The sequence below is a fragment of the Orbicella franksi genome, chromosome 14, assembly GCF_964199315.1.
Source record: "Orbicella franksi chromosome 14, jaOrbFran1.1, whole genome shotgun sequence".
Lineage (NCBI taxonomy): Eukaryota > Metazoa > Cnidaria > Anthozoa > Scleractinia > Merulinidae > Orbicella > Orbicella franksi.
In genome coordinates this window covers 1,912,568-1,937,226 of record NC_138158.1, presented here as the reverse complement: position 1 = coordinate 1,937,226, position 24,659 = coordinate 1,912,568, and the positions used below count along the sequence as shown (strand labels likewise).

The 24,659-nt window shown below is 40.5% G+C and overlaps 3 protein-coding genes across 4 annotated transcripts in view; 1 reads left to right on the top strand and 2 right to left on the bottom strand.

Moving 5' to 3' along the window:
• LOC145467887 (uncharacterized) overlaps positions 1 to 5,897 on the bottom strand; it is a 35,247-nt gene extending 29,350 nt beyond the window's left edge. For both annotated transcript variants that reach the window (XM_081451503.1, XM_081451504.1), the window contains exons 1-3: positions 5,576 to 5,897; positions 5,061 to 5,487; positions 1,179 to 1,410 (exon numbers count right to left, since the gene is read on the bottom strand). In XM_081451503.1, the coding sequence (XP_081307629.1) occupies positions 1,179 to 1,410; positions 5,061 to 5,487; positions 5,576 to 5,710 (794 nt within the window). In that variant the 5' untranslated portion in view covers positions 5,711 to 5,897. The remainder of the gene's footprint in view (positions 1 to 1,178; positions 1,411 to 5,060; positions 5,488 to 5,575) is intronic.
• A 6,422-nt stretch (positions 5,898 to 12,319) lies between these two features.
• LOC145468366 (uncharacterized) lies at positions 12,320 to 18,564 on the bottom strand. The gene is made up of 5 exons (XM_081452064.1): positions 16,675 to 18,564; positions 15,608 to 15,705; positions 14,616 to 14,851; positions 13,350 to 13,727; positions 12,320 to 12,596 (listed from the first exon to the last, which is right to left on the bottom strand). The coding sequence occupies exons 1-5, from the start codon at positions 17,677 to 17,679 to the stop codon at positions 12,430 to 12,432; spliced, it is 1,884 nt and encodes a 627-aa protein (XP_081308190.1). The 5' UTR covers positions 17,680 to 18,564; the 3' UTR covers positions 12,320 to 12,429.
• Positions 18,565 to 19,005: 441 nt separating this feature from the next.
• LOC145467940 (uncharacterized) lies at positions 19,006 to 23,453 on the top strand. The gene is made up of 2 exons (XM_081451581.1): positions 19,006 to 19,083; positions 20,464 to 23,453. The coding sequence occupies exon 2, from the start codon at positions 20,470 to 20,472 to the stop codon at positions 22,255 to 22,257; it is 1,788 nt and encodes a 595-aa protein (XP_081307707.1). The 5' UTR covers positions 19,006 to 19,083; positions 20,464 to 20,469; the 3' UTR covers positions 22,258 to 23,453.
• Positions 23,454 to 24,659: the final 1,206 nt, after the last annotated feature.

Here is a 24,659-nt window from a genome sequence, read left to right as displayed (position 1 = left end):
GACATTTAACATGTGCCAACCGTCGAAAAGTTTGTGCTCCATTCGGCTTCCAAATTTCTTTGTGAATGAAAGTCTGCTATATATTTTCGGCAAAAGTCGACTTTGAACCCTGATAAAGGAGGTAGTTTTTAACTACTGCCAGAGGAGTTGAAACCCACCTAAATTGGCACAAAGTTTATCACAGCAACAATTAAAGCACTCTACCACCCCTCCCAACCAACAGATTTTTTTATCACCCAGATTCTGGGTGGTCACGTGACCAGCTGCAACCAGGGTCTTTCTCTCAACGACAAAGGAAGCAGAGGAGAGAGAGTCTGGGAAGGGTTGGGGTACTGCCATATATGTAATTATATGGGTATGTGACTCTGTGAAGGGTATAGTTTTCAGGCAGTTTAGTCTGGGATGGGGTATAAAAATCAGTTTCGGTCTACAATAGGATATTATTTACCGGAAAAGTGACCAGTGTATAAATAAGTTAGTCTAGAACATGGCTCCTCACCCATGGTTCCATAATAGAAATCAAAACTTGAAAGTAACTTTGTTAGACATTGGTTTAGTTCACATATGTTGTACTACTAACAGTGTATGATAGTGATAAAGTTCCTGCATGGAAACTACATGTAGCTAGTCTAAGATGGGGTACAGGTTTTTGTTGCCTAGTCTAGAATAGGGTTGCAAAATCAACCTGATCATGGTTTAGTATAAAGGAAGGGTTTCAGTGTCCAAGCAGCACACCCCTTACCCAATGATTTACAGAGTACCCACCCTGGGTTTCTCACTGATGAAAGGGGACACCTAACTGGAGAAGCACAATGCACAAAAAATGGGAAGGTAAGAGAGGTGACATAAATTTTCCTGGTTGAAAGTGGAGCCATGCTAATGGTGGGAATTATTCTGAATAAAGTTGTCTCATGCTTCAGAAAAAGAGGAAGGTTCTCAGTATTTTCAAGCCAGAACAAGTGGCTACTCTGCTTAAGAAAGGTGGAAATTTTAGCACTGCCACTGCATGTAAGGGACAGGATTGGCAGCACTGCAACCATCATAAAGATGCAATGCATTCAAGTAACCCTTCATACAACAGGTGCAGACAGTGTACAGCCTTTTCATTGAGTTTGACATTAAAGAAGTCTACCTATTTGACTGAGAACCCTAAGGATTTAAGTTACAGTTTACTTTACCTGCTACTGAAAGCCAAGGCAAGCTGATCAATAGATTCATAGAATTCATCAGGTGCTTTACTTGTATCTTCATAATTGTGACTTTTGACCTTGCTTATCAATGTCCCAGCTGATGCGAGAATGTCTGTTGAGTGCAAAGGTTGGTATTTATTGAGGACTCCCTTAAGAACAGACAGCACCTCACCAAGACGTTCATGTGCTTTCACTTCTGGCGGATCATCATCGGGGTTATCTGAAACAAAATAAGGTAAACTTAAGGTAGAGTCCACCCATGCACCAAGTGGCCCTTCAGGCTGGTGCTTAACTAGGGTTACAGTGGCATGAAGTGACTAGGAATATTTCTACTCCCACCTGGATAGGATGCCAGTCCATCACTGGGTTACCCCCAGTATTAAGTTTGCCGGTACCCATTTATACACCTGGGTGGAGAGAGACACTGTGGGAGTAAACTGCCTTGCCCAAGAAGACAACACAATGACCCTGGCCAGCCCTTGAATCCAAACCACTTAATCCGGAGGCTAGCACATTAACCATGAGGCACTAACCATGAGGCCACAAAATGGGTGGAAGATAAGATCATATATAATAGTGAGTGGGAGTGGTACCCACATTCCCCTGACGTAACTCATTGAGAAGGTGGTGTTGCCTAGTGATCAGAGCACTTGATTCGTAATCTAGTACCAGGTTATTTGCAATGAATGACTCTGGAAAAGCTGGCACACTAACTTAGAACAAACACCTCTTAACAAATGTCAACAACTACTGGCACCTTACAAACGACTTATTCAGGACATAAACAAAATCGACAAACAGTCCTCGAACAGACCAACTTAATTTGACTCAAAATAAGCGTAACTCATACTGACCGACTTAATTTGACTAACAGGATGGATCAAAACTTGCTAGAACCGTCCAATGACTGCTGACAAACTTTAAACACATCTTTCAGCCAATAACATCATGGCTAAACTGACTAATCACTTTCAACAGACCAGACTTATAACGTCATCGACCGACTAACACTATTCACTTGACTCTGAAGATGAATTCCCCCCAAGTTGTCGAAACGTCAGTCACCAACAACAGTTCTTTTCAGAACTACCTTCACCCAGACGATCACACAAGACGATTTATTTACTCCCAGCTAAGGACAAACAACCAAACTAAAAAGAAAGCGAAACCCTGATAAAATGGACAAGGATGCGCACACCTTACATTGTTCTTCAGTACAGTAATCAACAACATAACCAGAAGATGCCATTGTAACAAACTGATAAACTCCTGCATAACATGTTTTTTGAACACAGTGGTTTTGCTATTTTACCTGTATTTTGAATGCACGTGTCAATAACAGATACAATGGTATTAACAGATCACCGGTTCATACCAGGGTCTTTACATTGAATGCGCTGATCAGTTTTTCAGTATAAATAAAGCTTTTATTCATTATTATTATAACAGTAATAATCTGCATGTAACTTGCCAAAAGGCACAAATTATCTTGTTCACGTGAGAAGAACCACTCTCTCAAAATCATAAAAATTTAATCCTAGAAAACAAACAAAAAAAAATTTAGTGCCACATGCTTCAATATCTTTTGCCACCTATGAGGCTATGTAAACATGATTATGAGGTCATGTTACCAAACAATAAAGAAGAAATAGAGAGTTGACACTTTGTGTTCTGATCTGATAGAGTGATGCAAACTGTTATTAAAAGTTATCTGTTGATCCAGTCTGTGTAATTACAGCTTAGGATCACTGGGGCACTTGGCTACAAAATTCACGCTACTGCTGTTTGCATAATTGCACATAAAGATATCCATGTTTCTTTAATTATAATAAAAAGTGAACACCATTCATATAGATGTGCTTTGACAGTATCTTGTGACTATGATTGCTGGAAGCTTAGCCAGGGGTTTCACGAATGTTTTCAACCAGAGAGCAAATGATTTTCACAGGCAAGTAAAACTTTTTGAACTTAACTTCTCCAGGTGGCAAAACCATCCTCACAGCTGGTCAATTTGCCTGGTGCCTGGCCCTTAACAAAACCCTCCTTAGCAGCATTTTACCAATCTATTTTCCAGGAGAATTAACATCTTTATCTCCAGACTGGCCTTATAACTAGCTGGGCGAACGATTTAAGACTACCAGAGTAGTTAAATGTAGGCTGGGTCAACTTCATTTCATACCAGCTTGCCAGCAAATCACTGCACACTACAGATATATGAAATTGCCTATAAAATGTTTTCCTAGTGTGAGGTTAAAGTCAAAAAGAAAATCAGTTTCCTCTAGTCACTGAGTCCCTTTTATCATACTAAGGATCAATGAAATAGCCACTGAAATACACACAAAGTACCATTACAGTCTTAGTAAGCAGTGGTCATGTATAAATATGACAGTCACTACATCATTTGAGTAAAACAGAACCAGGGCTCATGTAAATAAAACAGAAGGAGCCAGACCAGTATGGAAAACATTTGCTGCAGAAATTTAAGGTATGACTGTTAGGTTCTCTTGATGAATGTAAAGGTCACAGCACAGTTCAAGACCCTCCCTTACTAATGGAAGAACTAGAACACTATCAGATAATTTTTAGGATAAAGGCAATTGAACGTTCTTGATCTGGCATACATGTTACAAGTGAGGATAAAGTTCAAACAATTTGTAGATTCATTATATTCTCAATGAGATCCTAGTAAATTCGCATCAACAGTGCTCACTAAATTTCTGCAATCCAAGGTTGGCATGAGAAGCAAGTTAGTTATTGAGGCATTCACTGAAAAGTAAACAATCAAAACAAATACTCGCGTTTGCTCTGTGAATGAGTATTGCAAATCAAATTAAATGGCATTTAGATAGACAACTCCAAAATAAACATTCCTGCACCGTACTGTCAAAGAAAAAAACAGAATATATATTTAGGAAAGAGGAACGATATAATTACAACATACCAATATCAGTAATTTAAAATAAATTCGCATAAGAACCTCGAACAATTTCGTTTACAGCTTGGAGCTGCAAAATTACTTTTTCTGTGGACATGCTGTTAAGACAAATTCAGTTTTGTCGTATTTTATGCGCGTAAATGGAAACTCGTACATTTTAGAATAATAAAACACTGTAGTGCATTTTAATACAGCATAACGAGCTTCCTAAATCTCAAAATCTGTTAAAAATGAACTCGAAAACAAGCTATGGTGGCGAAAAACAAAAGTGACAAAAACATTTGATCTCAACACACAAGAATTTAACACTTCATGAACACTGGCGTTTGTTATTGCAATTCCAGTCACTCACAATTTATGAAAAACACGAAACCGCAGTTAGAACAATGGTTACAACGTGATATAAAAAGATTCGTGACTGAGACATGCAAAAACTGGTGACTTAAACACCTAGTAAACTTTATGATGCTTGGTTTCAAATTCGACAACAGTTCTGCGATAAAAATGGCTAGCTTCCAACTCACATGACATTTGAACACGACGCAAAAATTAAGAAATTCAAAATAAAGGAAGAGGAAATCTGCAGGTCGTCACCAACCCTTACGGTTTTATTTTCGAAAGCAAAATCTCCACACAGGATTCAATAAGGTGATTAAAAGCAATCAAAGGTTTCAGCTGTCTCAAATACTCCTTAATTTTAATTAGTAAGAGATACATTACGTATTTAACTCCCTTCTGTACGACATTTGCGCTTAAATTTCACAAAATATTTCCTGGATCAGAAAGAGAGCTTAATTTTAACAAAGCCACCTCAAAGATAATGCCAAATTATTTCTTCTCACAGTTTGCCCACACGCTAAACAATTCGAATAAAAGTAAGTTGACTTTATACAAGTACACAACGTACACAGGGTGCTTTGCTAAACACTTCTTACCTTCGCATTCTATAAACGTGTTTCGCAGCGAGCTCAGGGCTTCCGAAAACGTCCTGACATGACAGGTTAAAGCAATGATATCTTCTTGAACTATCATTGGCACTTCTGCTGCTTCAGCGTAATAACTAGTGTCGCTGTTAACCGAGTTACTTCGGTCAGGGAATGTGACCGAAGAAAAGGATTCTCTGTGTGAAGTGGCAGCCACTGGCTTCACCGGCTGACTTATACTCCGAACATGTCTGTACCCGATCCGCAAATCCGGGGTTGACTGGCTCAATTGATAACCATTTTCCAGCGCTGATAGGTTTGTTTCGCCGGAATTTGACCACCGAGATAGCGACGGTGAATGAGCCGGTGAAGCACCACGCGCCGGAAAACTGCGACCTGGTTCGCTCGGACTTGGGGGAGCTTGCTTGCGAATGGATTCCTTGAGAACAACAAAAACAATAATTCATCGCCTGTTTGAAATAACCCAGATCACACCATACAAAAGCCACGAGATTTAAGTTACAAACCGGTGTTAGAGGCCGCAGAAAAGGCAAGGACTGTGCATTTGAAGTTTGCGGCGTTGTTCCAGACCCTGTTTTGCCTTTCTTCTTGGTTATCGAGATGGACGGAAATATTGCCTTGGCCTTGACTGACGAGCTCATAGCTTCAGAATTCCTGTCACGCTCAATTTAACGCCTTGCATATTCTTAACATTGTACAGAGAAGCAGGCTGGGGGATGTAGAAGACCGTTTGAGGTCAAAATTTAACACTTTCATAAGTCAAAGATTCTAAGTTTTCATGTCTTCTCCATTTGTGTTTTGCGAATACCATTTACGTTCAGCATATGATTGACAGCTAGCCCAGCGGCGGTGAAACCCAAGCTACGTCACGTGGTGCGAATAAATTATCGCACGACCGATTATCGGAAGTCGATAGTTTTTTTCTTTTACTAAAAATAAAACAGATGTTAAATATGTAGAAATGATTAATTTTATTTATACCCTACGATAAATTAGCAGGAAAAGTGAAATTCTCTGTATGCGATAAAACCATTTTCTCAACGTTTAAATCAGGCGGACTTTCAGTATGGACCAAATATTTATGTAAGCATGTTTATATAGTACCTGTATCAGACTTTATGACGACAACACTTTAAAATATCTTTCTATACGATTCCTGTTGGCGTAATAACTAGTCTTAAGAACAACACACCAAATCAAAAAATCGCACCAAATATGCGTTGTCAAAACATAAAATCTTCTGATAAGTGATGTCGTGACTTTGATAAGCTAAATTATTAAAAGTATTTCCTTTGTTCGGTGCGCAATATAGCAAAACGGAGCCGCACGATCGAACCTCGTCCAATATTTCGGTCAATTAGCAAATAACATTAAAATATCCATCTGTTTGTAAACAAGCTTTTTTGTATTATTTTCTTTATATATTTACGAATGATCTTCTTCCAAACAGGTATTATTCTGTTTGTAGTTGTCTAATAGAATATCGCATTAAAAAACGATTATTTGTTACTATTATGCGTGAAAAATCCATTGTTTGAAAACTTTCTTCAAACCTGGTTAGAAACTAAACTATTTTTAACGCCTGTTTTAGAAAATGATAGAGAAATCCGTGAATAAAAGACGTGACAAGACGCGAAAACAAACAAACAGCGCTAACGAAACAAAGGAAGTTTTATCGCTGACTTTCGCAGCTCTGTTGATTGGTTTGACAACAAAAAACAGTGGCACTTACATTTATTTTGAAGTCTCTATTTCTCCGCTCCGAAAAAAGCGATCGGGCGGGAAATCCCGCAAGAAGGGGGCACTCGCACGAAATCCCGCCAGATATGCAAGCTAAATTTTTCCTTTTTGGGTCACTGTACCACCGTAATTATAAGTCAAACTGATTTCAGTAGATCCGTACTCAAAATAAAGTGCTCTTGCTCAGCAAACTTCCTGTTCCTGCTTACGGCATATGTACCAACACTGCAGTTCACGATGCGTTTTCTAAAAGAGTTGTTGGCAATATGCATTAGGATCATTCGTTCGAAGAATCAATCAATCGAATGATCGATCGATCGATCGATCGATCGATCGATTGCATTGATTGATTGCTTGATTGAGTAGTTTGTTGATTTATTTACTAGCAGTTTAATGATGGGTTACTCTTGTTTCTCAGTGCTGAAACACTAGTTATCTTCGCAATTCCCCATATGTATTTGCCACTATTGTTTATGGGATCGATTCGATGACAAAGAGCACAAGAAAGAAGAGATATATCATTGTCATTGGAACCAATACCCTTTTTCTATTAAAACTTTTTTTCCAAAAAGTCATCAACGTCTTAATTCTCCCAGAGGCAATAACATTACCTTGTCAAGTTATATCGACACCACACAAGAACTACGACTACATGAACTACAAAAAACGCACAGCAAGAAGACCTTACTTTCAGAACTAACATTAATAAAAAAAAATATGTGGAAGTCAGAAAAGAAAATTATACAATATATCGCGATAAATGAAAGAGTATGGAGTCATCCCGCTATAATCAATGAGTGCATTTCAGCTGAAAACGGTGAATGGATGGCGCAGATTTCTCTTCTTTTCTTTCAACAGTAATCCTACTGCATATACAAGTAGGGAATAACAATAACCAAACCAATGTACCTCCTGATCATCTTGTTATCGACCCATTACAGTGTTGTCTATGAAAATGCATAACATACCTTTAGCTGGCTTGTTAAACAGATTCTTTCGCCTCCTGATGCGATCAGTTACTGAAGCTGCCCAGGAATAACTTCTTTTCAGCTCAATCGCCTTCTTCAGTTTACTCACGGGTGATTCAACTTTTGATTGATTTATAAATTCACTATTCACCGTCAAACTGTGAACGTTGCTCGCGGCAGAATGCTCTTCATTCAACATGTTACTTTTGACGCAGAATTTACCCCAACTTCCACTGAGGCGTTCACGTGAAAGCCAGTTCGACTTATTGTACGTCACAACTGTTTATTTTCCGCAGGGCTTGGCTTTAGACACAACTTCCAGTAAAATAATAACCTCCACACCCGCTCGACACACCTGAAACACTGCTTGATCTGTTATAGCGGTATGTCAGCCCGCCCCATGGGGATAATAATCTTATAATACTTCCTTTTGAAATACACAAGGGGTTGGTGTTTTTGTGTTTGGTTTGAAAATAACACAAATTTTAAATGTTTGAAGAAATAAGTCGAGTGAATTGAAAGTTTCATTCAGCAGACATTTGAACTATTTCCATTTCAGTAAAAAAAAAACCTCTTTTTTCCTGGCACATCATTGTTACAAGTCCATAAGTCGACAAGTCTACAAGTCCACAAGGGCAGTTATGGCTGCCAGCTAAAAAATAATCGGCTAAATAAACAAACTCATCCAACAGTGATCAAGATGTCTCAGTTTGGAGCCAAAACAAAAACCGTGATAACAAGAAGTTACATTTCATGTCCTGTTTTCATTCCCGTCAGATAAGCCTGTCTTGGAAAACGAAAGAAGCTTTATGCAAATGAGGTTGAGTGGAGATCAGAGGAGAGACAAGGAGACAAGAAGGAGAGACAAGGAGACAAGAGTTCATGACTCCACTTCAAAGGAGATCACGGCACCTAAATTCAGATGCGTACAAAATTCCCCGCTCAAAGACGGACTACCACATGTACTCGTTTTTCCCGAGAACGATACGAGAGTGGAACAGCCTGGCCAATGAAACAGTAAATGCACCAAACTTGACGGCCTTCAAGAAAAGCCTGCCGCCTGACCAAGGCCAAACCAAACGATGTTGACTTTGACTTTATTATTATTATTATTATTATTATTGTTATTATTATTATTATTATCATTATTGCTATTATTATTATTATTATTTAGTTTTTATTATAGCATTTTAGCCTTATTTTAATTTGTAGTTTTTTTTTATTTATATGCTCACTAGAATCTTCAGAATTGAAGGAGGTGAGTCGCCCAGGAAGAAGAAGAAGAAGAGGAAAAGGGCGGAAGATGAGAAACGCTCTACTGGCTAATCGAATTGAAGAGAGACAGGGAACTGAAAACTGCTAACCACATTCTCTGCCGCCAAATAGCGCATTTATGTGCCGCAGGGATAAAGACTGAGAGACTGAGGCTGGTAATCAAAACCTTTGCCACGACCAAACCTGGTTTTCAAGGTTTCCCTTCTTTCCGCTCATGCGAATGAGGTTGGGTCTCTCCGCGCGAGTGCACCAAAGACGCCAGGATGCCAGCAACACGGTCTTCCTGTGCGCGGCGCGTAAGCGTTGTGGATAAAAAAATTATGGAGTGTGCGCAAGGTAAGACGTCTCCACTATCTCCATAGTTAACCCCTGGTAACCTAAATGGAGAAAGAACCAGCAAAGCCTCGTCGTGAACGCCATTGCATTTTGACAGTGAAAAGCAGGAAACAGGGAGCGCGGCGTTTAATGGTTAAGAAGCGGAACGCGGAGAGGCTTGGGGCTATTTTCCGAGTATAACAGACCCACATCTCCACGCGCATCGCATTCTTACAAAGGGGGGGTTGCCTGGGTACCATCGAAAGCCAGGAGGCTTCATTTGTAGAGTACGCATGACAGAAATAAAGCATTAACCGGTAAAGTTGCGCGTAGGACAAAAAAAAAAAAGATTGCGCATGTTAATAAAGTTGATCTGCAATTGAAGAATCATTTCCGAGTTACCTTGTACCTCTGTTTCGAAAAAAAAATCTTCGTGTAAAACCTTTATTAACGAAATAAGTTTGATCTGCATGAAAATGAACCTGTAGGCGGAACTCATTTTCAGATGAATGGTATCGCACGAAGACTCTTTTTGGCACAGAGGCAAAAGGCAACTCAGAAATGGCCTATTCCAGTTCAAAGGCGATTTGAGACCACGGACCCTTCAACGAGTTCTCATGGTGATAGTTTTACTGTTTTTACAAAAGGTTTACTTGCGTTACATTCAGACATTCAACTGCTCCGCTATAAATATCTTTAATTCTCTGTCTCGGCATATTTAATGTTACACATCTGTATTTACAGACCTTCAAAGGTCTTCAAACATCAACACGTTTTCTTTGTTAGTTTTTTTTTTTTTACATGTACAAGAGGTATGTTATTTACAAGACGTTCGTGGGAATTAACCTTAAAACTATTTACAACAAATAAAGGTAAAACTCTGGTCTGTAAAACGCCATTCACGAGGTTTAATCGCAGCCAACTTCGCGATCAATAACTTATCAACAATTAGCGTGATGGCCAACCTCGTTCCCTGGGGCTGGAGGGAGGAAGACCAAAGAAAGACCACGAGAGGGAGGTAGAGACAGACAAGGACCTTACTCTAGGAGGGTGGGAAGATAAGAGACCCTGGGAACGAGGTTGCGTGAGGGCCGTGCTGGTCGAGTATCAGTCCCAGGTCTCTACATCAAGGGTTCTTGAAATTAATAATAAATAAATAATAACGAATCTTTAGACAGGATTAACCCATCAGTACTATAAAGTACTGTTATCAAAGGGGTCCTGTAAGATTTAAAAATTTAAAAATTTAAAAAAGGTAAAAGGTTAAAAAGGCAAAACTAGTACATTGGGAAACATATAAAAACTCACGATTAAAAATTACAAATAAAAATGTTCGTTGGCCTTTTGCCTAAATAAAAGCCTAGAGTTCAGAGTTCTTATGTCCGCCGGTAAACTGTTAAAAATTGAAGCCCCTAAAAACGAAAAACTCTGACGGCCAAACTCCAAGTTCATTTTCGGCAGTTCGATCGAGGAAAATCTATTTCTTGTGTTGACATTGTGACTTACCCCGGTAAAATAGTTCTTAAAAGGCGTGCATACATTTCCAATGAGACAATCAAAAACATACAGACAGACTTTTCTTTTCTTTGGTTCGAGATAAGCGAGTTCCATACAAAAAACTTCATGTGCCGACATTCTTCCAGTATAGTCCCGAGCCATTACAGCTGAAGTCAGGCAAAGTTTTTTCTTCGCAACGGCGGAAGCGAAGAAAAAAACCTGATCGCAGTTTAGCTCGGTTGACAAGAGATTTATTGCATAACTTTCTGATTGAAGAACGTTTTGATTGACTGACTTCATTTACTGACCCTCTCAGCTTAGCCTGTGTAACATTCTGACCGCGCGAAAAATTGGAGCGGGACCAAAAAATCGAGTCCCGTTTCGCCCATTTTTTTGGTCTAGCCGCAATTTTTGCGCGGTCAAAAGGCGTTCAAACGCTCGCTACGCATGCCACATAACCTAACGACGCAGTGATGTCGTGGGGAGCCGAGCACATTAAAAGGTGTATACCTTGAAGGAATCTGTCTTTACACTGAAGAGCTGCACTTTTGAATTACATTTCACTAGTGAATACATACAAAAAGTTCATGCTTTTGGTGTTCTCTTGACCTTATATGATCAAATGACGACACGTAATAGGGGAATAGCGAATGTTTGTAAGAGGGTCCGGATGAGGTTTACCTCATAAACACTATCAAAAATGCAACTACCAGCCGAGAAATAAAGCGTTCTTCAAACCGTAAACTACGTCTTATAAGCCCCCCTAGTTAGAGGACCGTCTACCTGTAGACAAAATATCACTTCCGATCCATTACTGCAAATGATATCAATCAAGGTCTTAGATTCGCGCGTAATTCTCGTGGGGGTTGAAATATTGTTAGCCATCCCTCCCCCCTCCCCGCCCCCCAAATATAAGCTCCCTTCTTGTTTAAAATGAATTGAATTTGATTTATGACGTTTTTAAGCTTAAATAAAAACCAGTATATATTTTTAAAAAAACTATTTCCATCAACACTGCTGTAGCTCATTTTGAAACGGTCTTTTTATTTCGTGTATAAGCCCGCCGGATATAGCCCCTCCGTTTATAAGCCCATCCCCTAAAACCTCTTACGACGTCGTATAAGCTCAGGGCTTATGATGTATAAGCCCAGGGCTTATAAGGGCAGTCTACGGTAACGGAGATTTGAGATTTTGAAAAATACACTGATAGCTGAGAAAAGAGCTGTGATTTCAACTGATAACTGATATTCCAGACACTCATACAGACCCTCTTTTAAAGATAAAACGATTGTTTATAGCTTCTTAGACTACGAGTAGTCCCTCTTTCGCTTAGTCCGTCGTGCGTGACGCGAAAGAAAACCGCGAGAAAAAAATGGCCGGGCGAAATCCTGGGGCTAGGAGCGTGCTCCTCGCCTCCAGGATTTCGCGCGGCCATTTTTTTCTCGCGGTTTTCTTTCGCGTCTCGCACGACGGACTAAGCGAAAGAGGGACTACTCGTAGTCTACGCCTCTGTGATTAACCCAGCCTACTCGTACACCACACCCAAGAGCACGCTTGAATACCTTTTAAAGATGACCTTTAAGTTCATCTATTACATCATCTACACTAACTTTGTTGTCTATTGTTGAACAGCTTCTTATGGTGTTTTCAATCAACTCCGCTGAGAAGTCAAGTTGATTTACTAAGTTATAGTTATTCAACAGACGACGGGCCATGTCAGCCTCTATAAGACCTGCCAATCAAAAACAAATGAAATAAAGACTTGTGAAGGAAAGAAAAATAACCAACTCAAGCAGTTGTTGTGTCAGGGCTCAACAACAGGACAGCAAAAGAGGGCCTGCTCTTGGTTTAACAGGTGAGTCAACATCAAATTTAATTAACTTGTTTCCCTTTGTTTCATGTTTGGCAAGCTGGGAATGGCTTGAAAAAAATCTTGCAACTTGCCCAGACAAGTAAAAACAAATAAACTGTTTCTTTTCTTTCAAAAAGCCAGTCATCAGAGTACTCTTACCAAAAAAGAAAAACAGTTTGAAATACATGTAGCAGAGTTTGAAATAACCAGGTCACATTGAATACAAAAATTAAAATGATGGGATACTAAACCTTTTTATTGACCAGAGCTGGAAAAGAACATCTGAGATCGAAGCTCATTACAGTACAAGATTGAACTGCGAGGAAAAGCTGAAATTGTAGTTTTCCAGTTTGTTGTGATATCATGATAGTGGGTTGTAATAATTCTGTTTATGTGAATATCTCACTTCCCAGTTTCAATTTCTATTATAGAACCGCAGGTAAAGAACCCTGTTCTGGATCAAATAATTTATACATTGGCCACTTTCCTTAAAAAATTATACCCTATCCCAGACCAAAATTGTCTGATTTCTATACCCTAACCCAGACTAAACTGGCTGAAAACCATACCCTTCACAGTGGCACATACCCATAGAGCATATATATATGGGAGTACCCCCAGGCCATTACCCACCTGACTGATCCTGATCGCAGACATACAAAGCATTTGCCAGCTTCATGAACCGCTCAACCTTACTCTCCTCCTCAATATAATGCGGGGGATCGTAATCTCTGTCTCCACCATACAACTTCTCCTTCTGGTTTTGTATAAAATGGCTAATTTCTTCTTGTTCCCTCTGGATCTGCCGTTTTTGCTCGATCAACTCTTGTTGTCTTCTTAATAACTCCTCGCGCCTTTCCTTTAGTTGTCGTGTTTCTTCTTCAGTTTCTTGTGACATGACATAATCATTGCCACCTCTCCCATCAGATTTAAGATGCTTCGGAAGTGATTTCTGACGATAAGAATCTTTATGCTGTTGATTGACCCTCTCCTGTTCCTCCAAACGATTTACTACAATAATAACAGAAGATCAGATTAGTGAAATAAAAGAGAGAGTGACCAACAGAATCTTAAAAGGAAGCTATAGCATACCCAGCAAGTGTTCCTGCTCACAGTTTCTAGCCTGCTGGTTGCACAAAAATTGGGGCAAGACAGGGTTCTTACTCATTTTTTCAGCTTTCAAAATTCCATGAATTTCCATGACCTTTTCCATGACTTTTCTGAGTTTTCCATGACCAAAGTTAGGCAGCTACTCTCACAGAAGTATCAAAACAATCACTTATTTAATGTATTTTGAAGCATTATAATGGAAAAATGGATGTTTGTGTCTATTTGAACTGAAATTAAAGCCTGTTTCAGACTCATTGTTCTTTCATTTTTTGTCTTTTTGCCTTTTTATTCTCAGAAAGCATATTACTTTCCCATGACTTTCCATGACCCGCTTTAAAATTCCATGACTTTCTAGGCCTGGAAATTGAAATAATAAATTCCATGACTTTCCAGGTTTTCCATGACCTGTGGGAACCCTGCAAGAGCAAAAAATCAATGGAGAGGGACACGGAGGCCCACACCTCCTACTCCGTTGATTTCTTGTTCTCGCCCCAATTTTGTACAAGCTATGCAGGCTATGGAAGTTAAGAAGACTTTGGGATCATAATGTGGGCTGGCAGAGATGGAAGTTTAGCTTTGCATTTTTCAGTGCCCTGGACTCCGGATTAAGTCGTCCAGGTTCGAGCCCTGGTTTGAACCATTGCAATTTAAGCAATTGCAAATTACGTTCAAAACAATATTTTGGGTCTTCACCAGGATTTGAACCTGTTGCATCTGCATAAGCACTGCAGCGGTTTATAATGCAACTACATCAGTCCGTGGAGATAAAAGCTTTAACAGTCTATTTACCTAAATATCTCTGTTGTTCCTCAAATGCATCTCTTTGATCCATTGTGCTCACTGGGGACATACGTCTTCCCTCTCTACTGACACCTTTTAGGGGCTGCCTTGTTTCCCAAACTGGTCTGGAAGGAGGAGTTTCTAGACCACGACCACCACCATCTCTACTCAGACTGGGACTTGAAGCACTGCTCTGTGAGGGAAGTGGCAAGGCTCGCTCAACAAATGAGATGAATTCCAGCCAACTGAGAAAAATAGCAAATGATTATTATTTTGTTATTGAAGTAATGTTTGGCAAAGGAAGAGACAAGGCCCACTCAACAAATGTGATGAATTTCAACCAACTAAGAAAACATATAAATGGTCAGCATTTTGCTAAGGGGTGCGGTCATGTTACTATGTCCAATGTAACTGTACCACTGCAGAGGGAGGGATGTGGGCAGAGGGCTTTGTAACTGTAACCTGAATATCAGGTTCTTCTGAACAAAAAAGAAGGGGTGATGTGAAAGAGCAGCCCATTTAGACCCTTCTCCCCAGTTACACTCATGATATACATCTCCAAAAAAGGAACAATGACAAATTTGATGGATGCCAACAACTAAGATAAAAAACAAGATGAACAATTATCCAGTTACTTGGCATGCTCATTGGTCAACAAAGCCTATCATTAAAGGCAAACAATTCATGCAAAGGGAAGAGTGTATGCAGAGGGCTATGTAACTGTGGCCATTTGGTACACAGACTTATAGTTCAGAAAACAGACATAATTGGATGGCAAGGTTTTTTTTAAAAGAAAAACTATCAGGAAACTGGTTTTATTTTTTCACCCTCTAATACAGTGCAATTCAAATTTAACTTCTAGAGTAAGTAACTTTACAAGGACATACTCAGTTTTACAAAACAAATAGAATTTTAAAATGATTGACAGCAAAGCAGGGTCAAGTTAACTGTCCAGTTTACATGTAACACAGTCATAAAGCATCCTAAAAACCCTCAGTTACCTCACTTTTCCAGAGTTGTATGTGTCAAGTCGGTTGATGATCTTATCTAACAAGGAGTTGTTAAAAGGAATGTGATGTCGTAAACACAGTGTTTTTAACTGAAAAACAAGAAGGACAAAACCTGTCAAACTTGTTACCAAACAGGTATTGGAAATATGCTCTGTTTTAACTAAAAGGCTTAACCATTGATTGCATGTATAGCTCTAAAAGAAGGATTTACATAATAAGCTTTAAACAGTAATCTGACTTTGGTTTAGAAGTACTTTTCAAGGAAAATAAAAAATACTCATTCAAGAACTCAATTTCCTCAGGATCCAAAATACATTGTACAAAATATATTTTTAGACAAAAATTAGCTTGCAACTTATAGTCATGTCCATTATTACGCTGCCACCATTCACTAAGGGTGGTGAATAGTCCTAGAAAATCTTAGGTGTCTTCTAATGTTGAAATCTCAGAATCCTTTGTGATGAATCTTGGAGTCTCAATTTTCTCTGTTTCACTTGTCTCTGAGTCAAAAATTGTTCAAGTCTCCTGGAGCAGATACAGAATATACACATGTAAGAGAAGGGGGTTCAAATTTCAAATCAGCCTTGCGCTTTGCGCCCATCCGATTTTGAAATTACTTGCGCAATTACTCCCTGAATTGTACTCCACCCTGTCCAATTACTATTATAAATTATACGACATGAGGTCCAATTACTAATTACTTTTATCTACAACAAATTTCAAAATTAAAAAAAATCTTTTTAAGAACTTTTGAGCATTTTAAGTCAGCAGTGCTTTCCAAAAGTTTTAAAAACTGTAGGAAACATTGAAAAGGAAGCCATTAAAGTATGCATAATTGACTTGCAAATGGTGTAAGTATCCAATTACAGGTTTCCAATCACAAAATGTTCAAATTGGATACCTGTAATTGGATGCCCACATGATCATGCACCAATTACATGACAAATAGGCATGACAAGAACCAACAGGATCAAGAATTTTGTTATAGATATGATTAAAAAAATTATATCACCAGTTTGTATAATTATAAGCATAGAAATCATTAAAAAGTTTGATACCTTTTGTGAGGATATAAATTCTGCTTTTTCCACATCCTGTTCCTCCAAAGCTCTTCTTAAAATGTGAATATGTTGCTGTGCATTATCAACTTCTTTAAGGATTTGCTCCACTTGTAACAAAATGGCAGTATCTTGTTTGTCCTGAAAAGCTTTTTTCACTGCTATTGAGCTCTGGCGACCTTTTTGTGAGTCATCAGCTCTTGGTGATACCTGATTTGGCTTCAATGGCAAGTTATTATCCCTCGAGGACTTCTTTGATAACTTCTGCTGCAGTCTGTCACCTGGGTTTGATGATAAATCAAGTTGTGGGATATGAAACTCTCTCATGACAACTGGTTGGACAGTGTTGCTCAAAAACTTCAAAAGTTGTTCATAATTTACCCAGTTAGGTCTGTGAGCTGACATGAACATAGACAACACTTCATTCAAAAGTTCCCCTCTGACTGGAATTTGCAGCCTAAAAAATTCTCTCTCGATTTGCTCGGCAGCAACAAAGCCTGATAAAGTCGAGTCAAAGCCAGCAAAGCTGAGATAGGCATCTTTCAACCTCAACGTGTCAAACCCCCCGAGAACTGCATTTAGTCTCGAAGCCAGAGATTTGGTCTTCTCTTCAACATCAACACTCGAGGTAAGCTTATTTCTAATAGGTGGTAAAACTGCGGGAGAACTCGGCGAAGAAAACCTCCGTAATCCTTCTGCGGCGTTATTACTTCCATCATCAGGATTTTCCAGCGATTTTAAAAGCTTTCTCGGAGGTGTATCACCTCTGCTGACCCATGGAGGAATAAATGCAGCTGAAGATTTTGCTGAACTTGTACTCGACAAAACTGAAGAATTTCCTCCGTGCTGCTGAGTTTGGAAATTCGTTCCTGGATGATCAGTTCTCTTCGCCTGATTCAAGGGATTTCCATATTTATCAACTTCGATTTCAACTCGTTTTCCCCCGACAATTTTCACATCAAGCAAAGGTTGATCGTCTCGACCAAATGGAGCAAGGCCGGCCATGTTGGATTTCCTTCATCCATGTTGGATATTTCTCAAAAATAAGCTTCTCCAAGTGAAGAATATGATAGCAGTTTCACTCATCATTAGCAACACAGGGATGGAAATATAGAAACACAAACGCTTTCTGTGGAAAAAAACAAAATTCAACGGTTCAGCTCCTCCGCCTCCTCGTTGCTAAGGTATAGGTGACACTTTTGATACTGCTTACATGAGTTATGAACAAGGGACCCCGCTGGCCAAAGATCCCAGTGAGCCTGGTGATAAAGAGAGGGGTTTTGTGTGGTACCCGGATGCAGTTTATCTTGAAATTCAGCCGCCTCCTCCGCTCGCTAAGGCCCGATCCAAACGCCGCTCCACTGATGTGCCGAACCAAACTTGATTAAGTTCGACTTAAGAGCGACTTTGGAGCGACGGCTGGTTCAGACGGCGTACTTGCGTCGAACTTAATTCGGGAAGCCGGTGGTAACAATTTTCGACGAGAAAATATGCGTTCTGATACGAGTGGACCGCTGCAGTTTTCTTGTAAATTTTGTATATAGTCGGTAAGGAGGCGGAGATGATTGACGTCCACCAAAACTTAGGTTTTGTCTAGACGCTTTTGCGCTGAAGGTCGCGTGTGATTGATAACCCCTGTATAAATGAAGGCCTAAAATAAAATTGCATTAATTACCACATTTGACTAGTGACGTCACCGGACAGCATTATCACCCAGTGCTTTCAGACGTCTCTCTCCCCTAGTGACTTAATGAGCGGAGGAGGCGGCTGAAATTCAAGCTAGAAGCAGTTGTGATTTGTAAACTTGTGTTGTTAATATAGCCTGTGTGACAGCCACCCTCTCTAACAGAAAAAATCGCAGAAAGCGTCTGTGTGTTACGGTTGATAATCGTGCTCCTTGCATAAATTATCCGCCCATAAAAACTATTTCAGTCAGCCCGGAGCTAACGTGCCACCCGTAGACAAAGGAAATTGTGATCATTCAATGAGACAGTCAGACAGTAAATTATCTTTCAATGGCACAACCGCTCGCGGAATAATTTTGTCGAGGTAAAATGCTGATTACCTCCGTTAATCAGGCCTTTGAACTTCAAAATTGTAAATCTGAATCTCACTCACAAAGTGTAACAAATTATGATTTTGGCCTCGACGGCCAACTCTCCAAATATTTGTCAGCGCGACCGATAAAACGCAAAGCGTTGAGTTCAACAATTAACAAGTATTTAGACTTAATTAAACCGCAAACGATCGATCAACCAATCAAGTCATTTTCAACACATTCCTGGAAGGTTCACGTGCCTTGATAAGAGAGGGCGGCTTGTTGAGGATGAATGAAACTTGACCATTGTTGTAGACTAAAACAGTCAGTCAAGTTAGTGTGTTTGCTACGAATGTACAAATATATACAAGGTAAGTGACTTCCTCGAATGTATAGTAAGTAAGTAAGTAAGTAACTTTATTTAACCACGGTAGCCCATGCAGTAACGCAATTGTCTGAAAATTATGTTGATCTAATTAAAGCAGTACGCGTTTTACCTGCTTCCGCTCCTCTGCGAAGAATAGGACATTTCTAAAATCAGAATAGAGGGATGATCGATCACGGTCAGTGTATAACGTTGACTGCAGACTGCAGACCATTGGGAAAGAATTCAGACTGCAGATTGTAGACTTTTCAAATCTACATCCTATTGTTTCCATTACCGAGTGCTAATCTTAAACAGGGTTAGGTTAATCGTAGTGAAAGCATGCACTCCGGTTTAACAGCCTGAATATCACTCTGGTTATCCTGAATATCGCTCCGCTTATCCTGAATATCACTCCGGTTATTCTGAATATCGCTCCGGTTATCCCGAATATCGCTCCGGTTATCCTGAATATCGCTCCGGTTATCCTAAATATCACTCCGGTTATTTTGAATATCGCTCCGGTTATCCTGAATATCGCTCTGGTTATCCTGAATATCGCTCCGGTTATCCTGAATATCACTCCAGTTAGCCTGAATATTACTCTGGTTAGCCAGAATATCGCTCCAGTAAGCCAGCCAGAATAACGCTCCGGTTAGTGTAAATCCCCGGGGCCTGAATATCGCTCTGGTTAGCCTGAATAAAGCTCCGGTAAGTCTGAATCCCCGGGGCCTGAGTTCAATCGCTCCGGTTAACCTGACTGATGACGTTCCAGTTAGCCTGTTTACGTCTGCGGTCTGCATTTTACCCCCGGTCCGTAGTGCGCAGTCCGTAGCCTTCCTTTTACACTGACCGTGATTGATCATGATATCTTAGCATCCACCGAAAATGGGGGTTAATAAACTTAAACCCCGGTATAATTATCACCCGAGTTTTTTAAGTATGTTAACCCTTCTTTCCCTGCTGGAGGTTATTTCATGTCACAGTTTTAACAACTTGTATTTTAAACTCGCCATTTGGTTAGTGTAAATCGAAGACTGCAGACCGCAGACCGGAGGTACAATTCAGACTGAGGGTAAAATTCAGACTGCAGACTTTTTAACTGACTCATGTTACTGTTTCCATCATTGAGAGCCCGGGAAACGGGCTTAACGGATCGTTATTCAAGCTAACCCGAGTGCAGACTTTCACTCCAATAGCCCGAAGAACCCTGTTTGAGATGAACACTCAATAACGGAAATAACACGATATATACTAAAAAGACTGTATTGTGCCTTTTACCCCCGGTATGCAGTCTGCAGTCCACACTGACCGACTCGCAAAGTACAGTGCACCAATACCCCATGACGAATGATAATTCGTAATTCCAATTCACTTGCTCATTTAGATACCAATGGCCGAGAGTCAAAGTAACTATCATCAAAGCGTTTTCACTATGGAACTCGCGATGAACTCCTTGCGTTTGAAGTTGAAAGACTTTTCTGATTCACGTCAGTCCTCAACGAAACTCAGTTTTTACGACGAGCTCGATGCCATAAGCAACTGGGTGAAAAAGCAGCAGCAGAAGAAAGAAGAACACGAGGAAGAGCTGATATCTATTGAAAATGTGAGAAAAGTTCTCATAGCTACCACAAATGACATAGAAAATTTCAATAGTGAAGATTCCCTGGAAACAACGAGAGCTGTTTTAGACTTCATCTCAACCGTTGGAGAGCTTTTCGGTGAACCTTATGGCCTAGTCACTGAAGCAGTCTGTAGCATCATTGGCACACTTCTCACAGAAAGCGAACCACAGCAGCCAAGTGTGGTGGACCAGCTGGCAAAAGCTGTGCATGATGAACTGCTTCACTTCAACAAAAGGCTACAGGACCAGAAATACGATGGGCTCAGACGCCGTGTATCAGATCAGAAATCCCAACTGCAAGCGATGAAACTTGGAGAGAAACTGGACGACCCCAACTTGTGGAATGATTATGTTCAATTCATGGGTGAACTGTCCAGCAGATTCGAGTCACCGCTGCCTTTTAAGTACGAAGATAACCTGACAAAAGACCCTGACGTGGCCGATTTCGTGAGAGCTGTGGTCACTTATTGTGAGGCTTATTGCTGTTTCATGGCCCTTCTTATGGCACCTAAAGGAAAATTTGCAGAGCTGGGAAGCGAGTATAAAAAAGTTGAAGACGCCGTGGATCGAAAAATGATCTGTCAAAGAGAGGATGCCAAAAAAAAGCTTTCTTTCTTGTCTGAGGTGAGATACTTGACATTTCTTGGAGGACTTCCGTATGAGGGTGGAAAACTGACAAAGATCGTCGTTTTAAGCAGGAATGTGCGTGGTAAGAGTCTGGTAGAAGAAGTCAGAGGCAGCTTAGATTTGCAAGAAATGCAGGATTTGGCCACAGTGGAACTTGCTGCGAAGAAAGTGTCACGCCAGTCGGTGAAGATAAGATTAGACGGGCATCAAATCCATCCTGGAAATCGCGTCCGCCGTAACCCCAAGACAGAAGAACTCCCTGAAATGATGGCTAATGTGGTGTACACAAAGACGTCAAGTTCGGAACAGAAGACCGAAGGAACCAGTGAAATGGCCGCTACTGTGGTATACACTAAGAAGTCAAATTCGGAAACGAAGACAGGGGGACCCACTGCAATGGTCGCTAATGTCATAAACACAAAGATGTCACATATGGTACAGTTCATCAACGAGACTGATTTTCCCATGAAGATTGTTTCAGGCAGTGTTGGGGTGAGCAAAAGTAACCTGGAGTTCGTCCAGGACATCGAGCCTCGTTCATCTTGCTGGAAGAATGCTTATCTAGCTTGTAGATTCTCCATCGGTGGATACCTCATTATCTACCTGAATGGAATCCTCGGCTCCGAAGATGAACCACCAACAAGAAATGCAAGAATCATCGAGTTTGCTCTGTCAAGCACTCTAGAGAGTGTTAACATCCAAGACAAAACTTTCAATGAGTTCTCTCATGGTCAAGACACCTACGATACCATGAAGAAATCTGCTGAGTTGACAGAGAATCTTTACTGGTTTGATGGTGGAAGACACTTCATGACGAGAGGAGAGATTGTCTGGCCATGGGGAGGCCGCATCTTGTCTGGAGGCACGATTTGGCGCTTTATCGTTCAGCAGTTTGATCCTTTGGTAGAGGAAGAATTCCTAGAGGCCTAAAGGACTTGGGGCTAAAGTTTTGCATAGTTAATAGAAGGGAATGGTTACCAAACCCGACAAATTTCTTTGTTGTTGGCTTTTGTTCGCTTTTTTGGCCTTGACCGTGCACAAAACACAATAGTTGTTTACTCTGTACTGAGGAACTAACCAATACAAACGTTTTGGTTACGTAACTCATGCATAGTGTATGAAAGCAAAACAAAAGGTCGTGCACCTTTCAACATAAATTTCGGCATCTTTGTTTGCTCCTTTGATGTTTCCCGGGCTTCATAACCGTTTCCCTCTATAAACTATGAGTTGTGAACTAACTCGAATCTAATCAGGGGAGTAGTTTTATTATTTAGAAAAATTCGGAACGGCATAACTGCGTTGCTTATCGTATCTTGAGGCAACCGTAAATCTAACTCGTTCCCGGTTCCTCTCTCTACCTCGAGAGAGGAACAGAATCCCGGGAACGAGATTGATGACCATACCATCTAGCAGTGAAATATGAAATTAAACCTTCGACAAGATAAAGTGGGGCTATATTTCGGCCTAGAAACTCGAAACCGAGCCTTCAAATATCTTTCCTGTGTCCATTTCACTGAAAACTAAGGCAATCACCAGTTAGTTTCGAGTCCCTGAGACTGGAAAATATCCCCCAAATTCCGGCAAATCGAGCCAAATTACAAGCTCGAAACCAAGCGTTCAAATATTTTTCCTCTGTCCATTTCACTGAAAATCAAGGCCATCACCAGTTAGTTTAGAGTTCCTGGGACTGGAAAATATCCCCCAAGTTCCGGCAAATCGAGCCAAAATTGGTCAAAATCACGATCCGCGTAAGGAAATCTCGGCTACTCTATCAGTCTTAAAATGAAGTGGGGCTATATTTCGGCCTAGAAGGTCGAAACCGAGCCTTCAAATATCTTTCCTGTGTCCATTTCACTGAAAACTAAGGCAATCACCAGTTAGTTTCGAGTCCCTGAGACTGGAAAATATCCCCCAAATTCCGGCAAATCGAGCCAAATGACAAGCTCGAAACCAAGCGTTCAAATATTTTTCCTCTGTCCATTTCACTGAAAATCAAGGCCATCAACAGTAAGTTTAGAGTCCCTGGGACTGGAAAATATCCCCCAAGTTCCGGCAAATCGAGCCAAAATTGGTCAAAATCACGATCCGCGTAAGGCAATCTCGGCTACTCTATCAGTCTTAAAATGAAGTGGGGCTATATTTCGGCCTAGAAGGTCGAAACCGAGCCTTCAAATATCTTTCCTGTGGCCATTTCACTGAAAACTAAGGCAATCACCAGTTAGTTTCGAGTCCCCGAGACTGGAAAATATCCCCCAAGTTCCGGCAAATCGAGCCACAGTTGGTCAAAATCACGATCCGCGTAAGGCAATCTCGGCTACTCTATCAGTCTTAAAATGAAGTGGGGCTATATTTCGGCCTAGAAGGTCGAAACCGAGCCTTCAAATATCTTTCCTGTGGCCATTTCACTGAAAACTAAGGCAATCACCAGTTAGTTTCGAGTCCCCGAGACTGGAAAATATCCCCCAAGTTCCGGCAAATCGAGCCACAGTTGGTCAAAATCACGATGCGCGTAAGGCGGTCTCGGCTACTCTATAAGTCTTAAAATAAAGTGGGGCTATATTTCGCCCCAGAAGCTCAAAACCGAACGTTCAAATATTTTTCCTCTGTCCATTTCACTGAAAACCAAGGCTATCACTAGTTACTTTAGAGTCCCTCGGACTGGAAAATATCCCCCAAGCTCCGGCAAATCGAGCCAAAGTTGGTCAAAATCACAATGCGCGTAAGGCGGTCTCGCCTACTCTATCAGTCTTCAAATGAAGTGGGGCTATATTTCGACCTAGACGCTCGAAATCGAGCGCTCAAATATTTTTCCTCTGTCCATTTCACTGAAAACCAAGCCCATCACCAGTTACTTTAGAGTCCCTGGGACTGGAAAATATCCCCCAAGTTCCGGCAAATCAAGCGAAAGTTGGTCCGAATCACGATGCGCTTAAGGTAGTCTCGGCTACTCAATCAGTCTTAAAATTAAGTGGGGCTATATTTCGGCCTAGAAGCTCGAAACCGAGCCTTCAAATTTCTTTCCTGTGTCCATTTCACTGAAAACTAAGGCAATCACCAGTTAGTTTCGAGTCCCTGAGACTGGAAAATATCCCCCAAGTTCCGGCAAATCGATCCAAAGTTGGTCAAAATCACGATGCGCGTAAGGCGGTCTCCCCTACTCTATAAGTCTTAAAATGAAGTGGGGCTATATTTCGCCCTAGAAGCTCGAAACCGAGCGTTCAAATATTTTTCCTCTCTCCATTTCACTAAAAACCAAGGCTATCACTAGTTAGTTTAGAGTCCCTAGGACTGGAAAATATCCCCCAAGCTCCGGCAAATCGAGCCAAAGTTGC

Bases quoted from the DNA above. Each gene is read 5' to 3' on its own strand.
- LOC145468366 (XM_081452064.1), bottom strand. From the start codon at position 17,679: ATGGCCGGCCTTGCTCCATTTGGTCGAGACGATCAACCTTTGCTTGAT. The intron at 13,728-14,615 runs GTAAATAGACTG...TTATTATTGTAG, and splicing joins GGAACAACAGAGATATTTAG to TAAATCGTTTGGAGGAACAG. The intron at 12,597-13,349 runs GTGGGTAATGGC...TTTGATTGGCAG, and splicing joins CTGCGATCAGGATCAGTCAG to GTCTTATAGAGGCTGACATG.
- LOC145467940 (XM_081451581.1), top strand. From the start codon at position 20,470: ATGGCCGAGAGTCAAAGTAACTATCATCAAAGCGTTTTCACTATGGAA.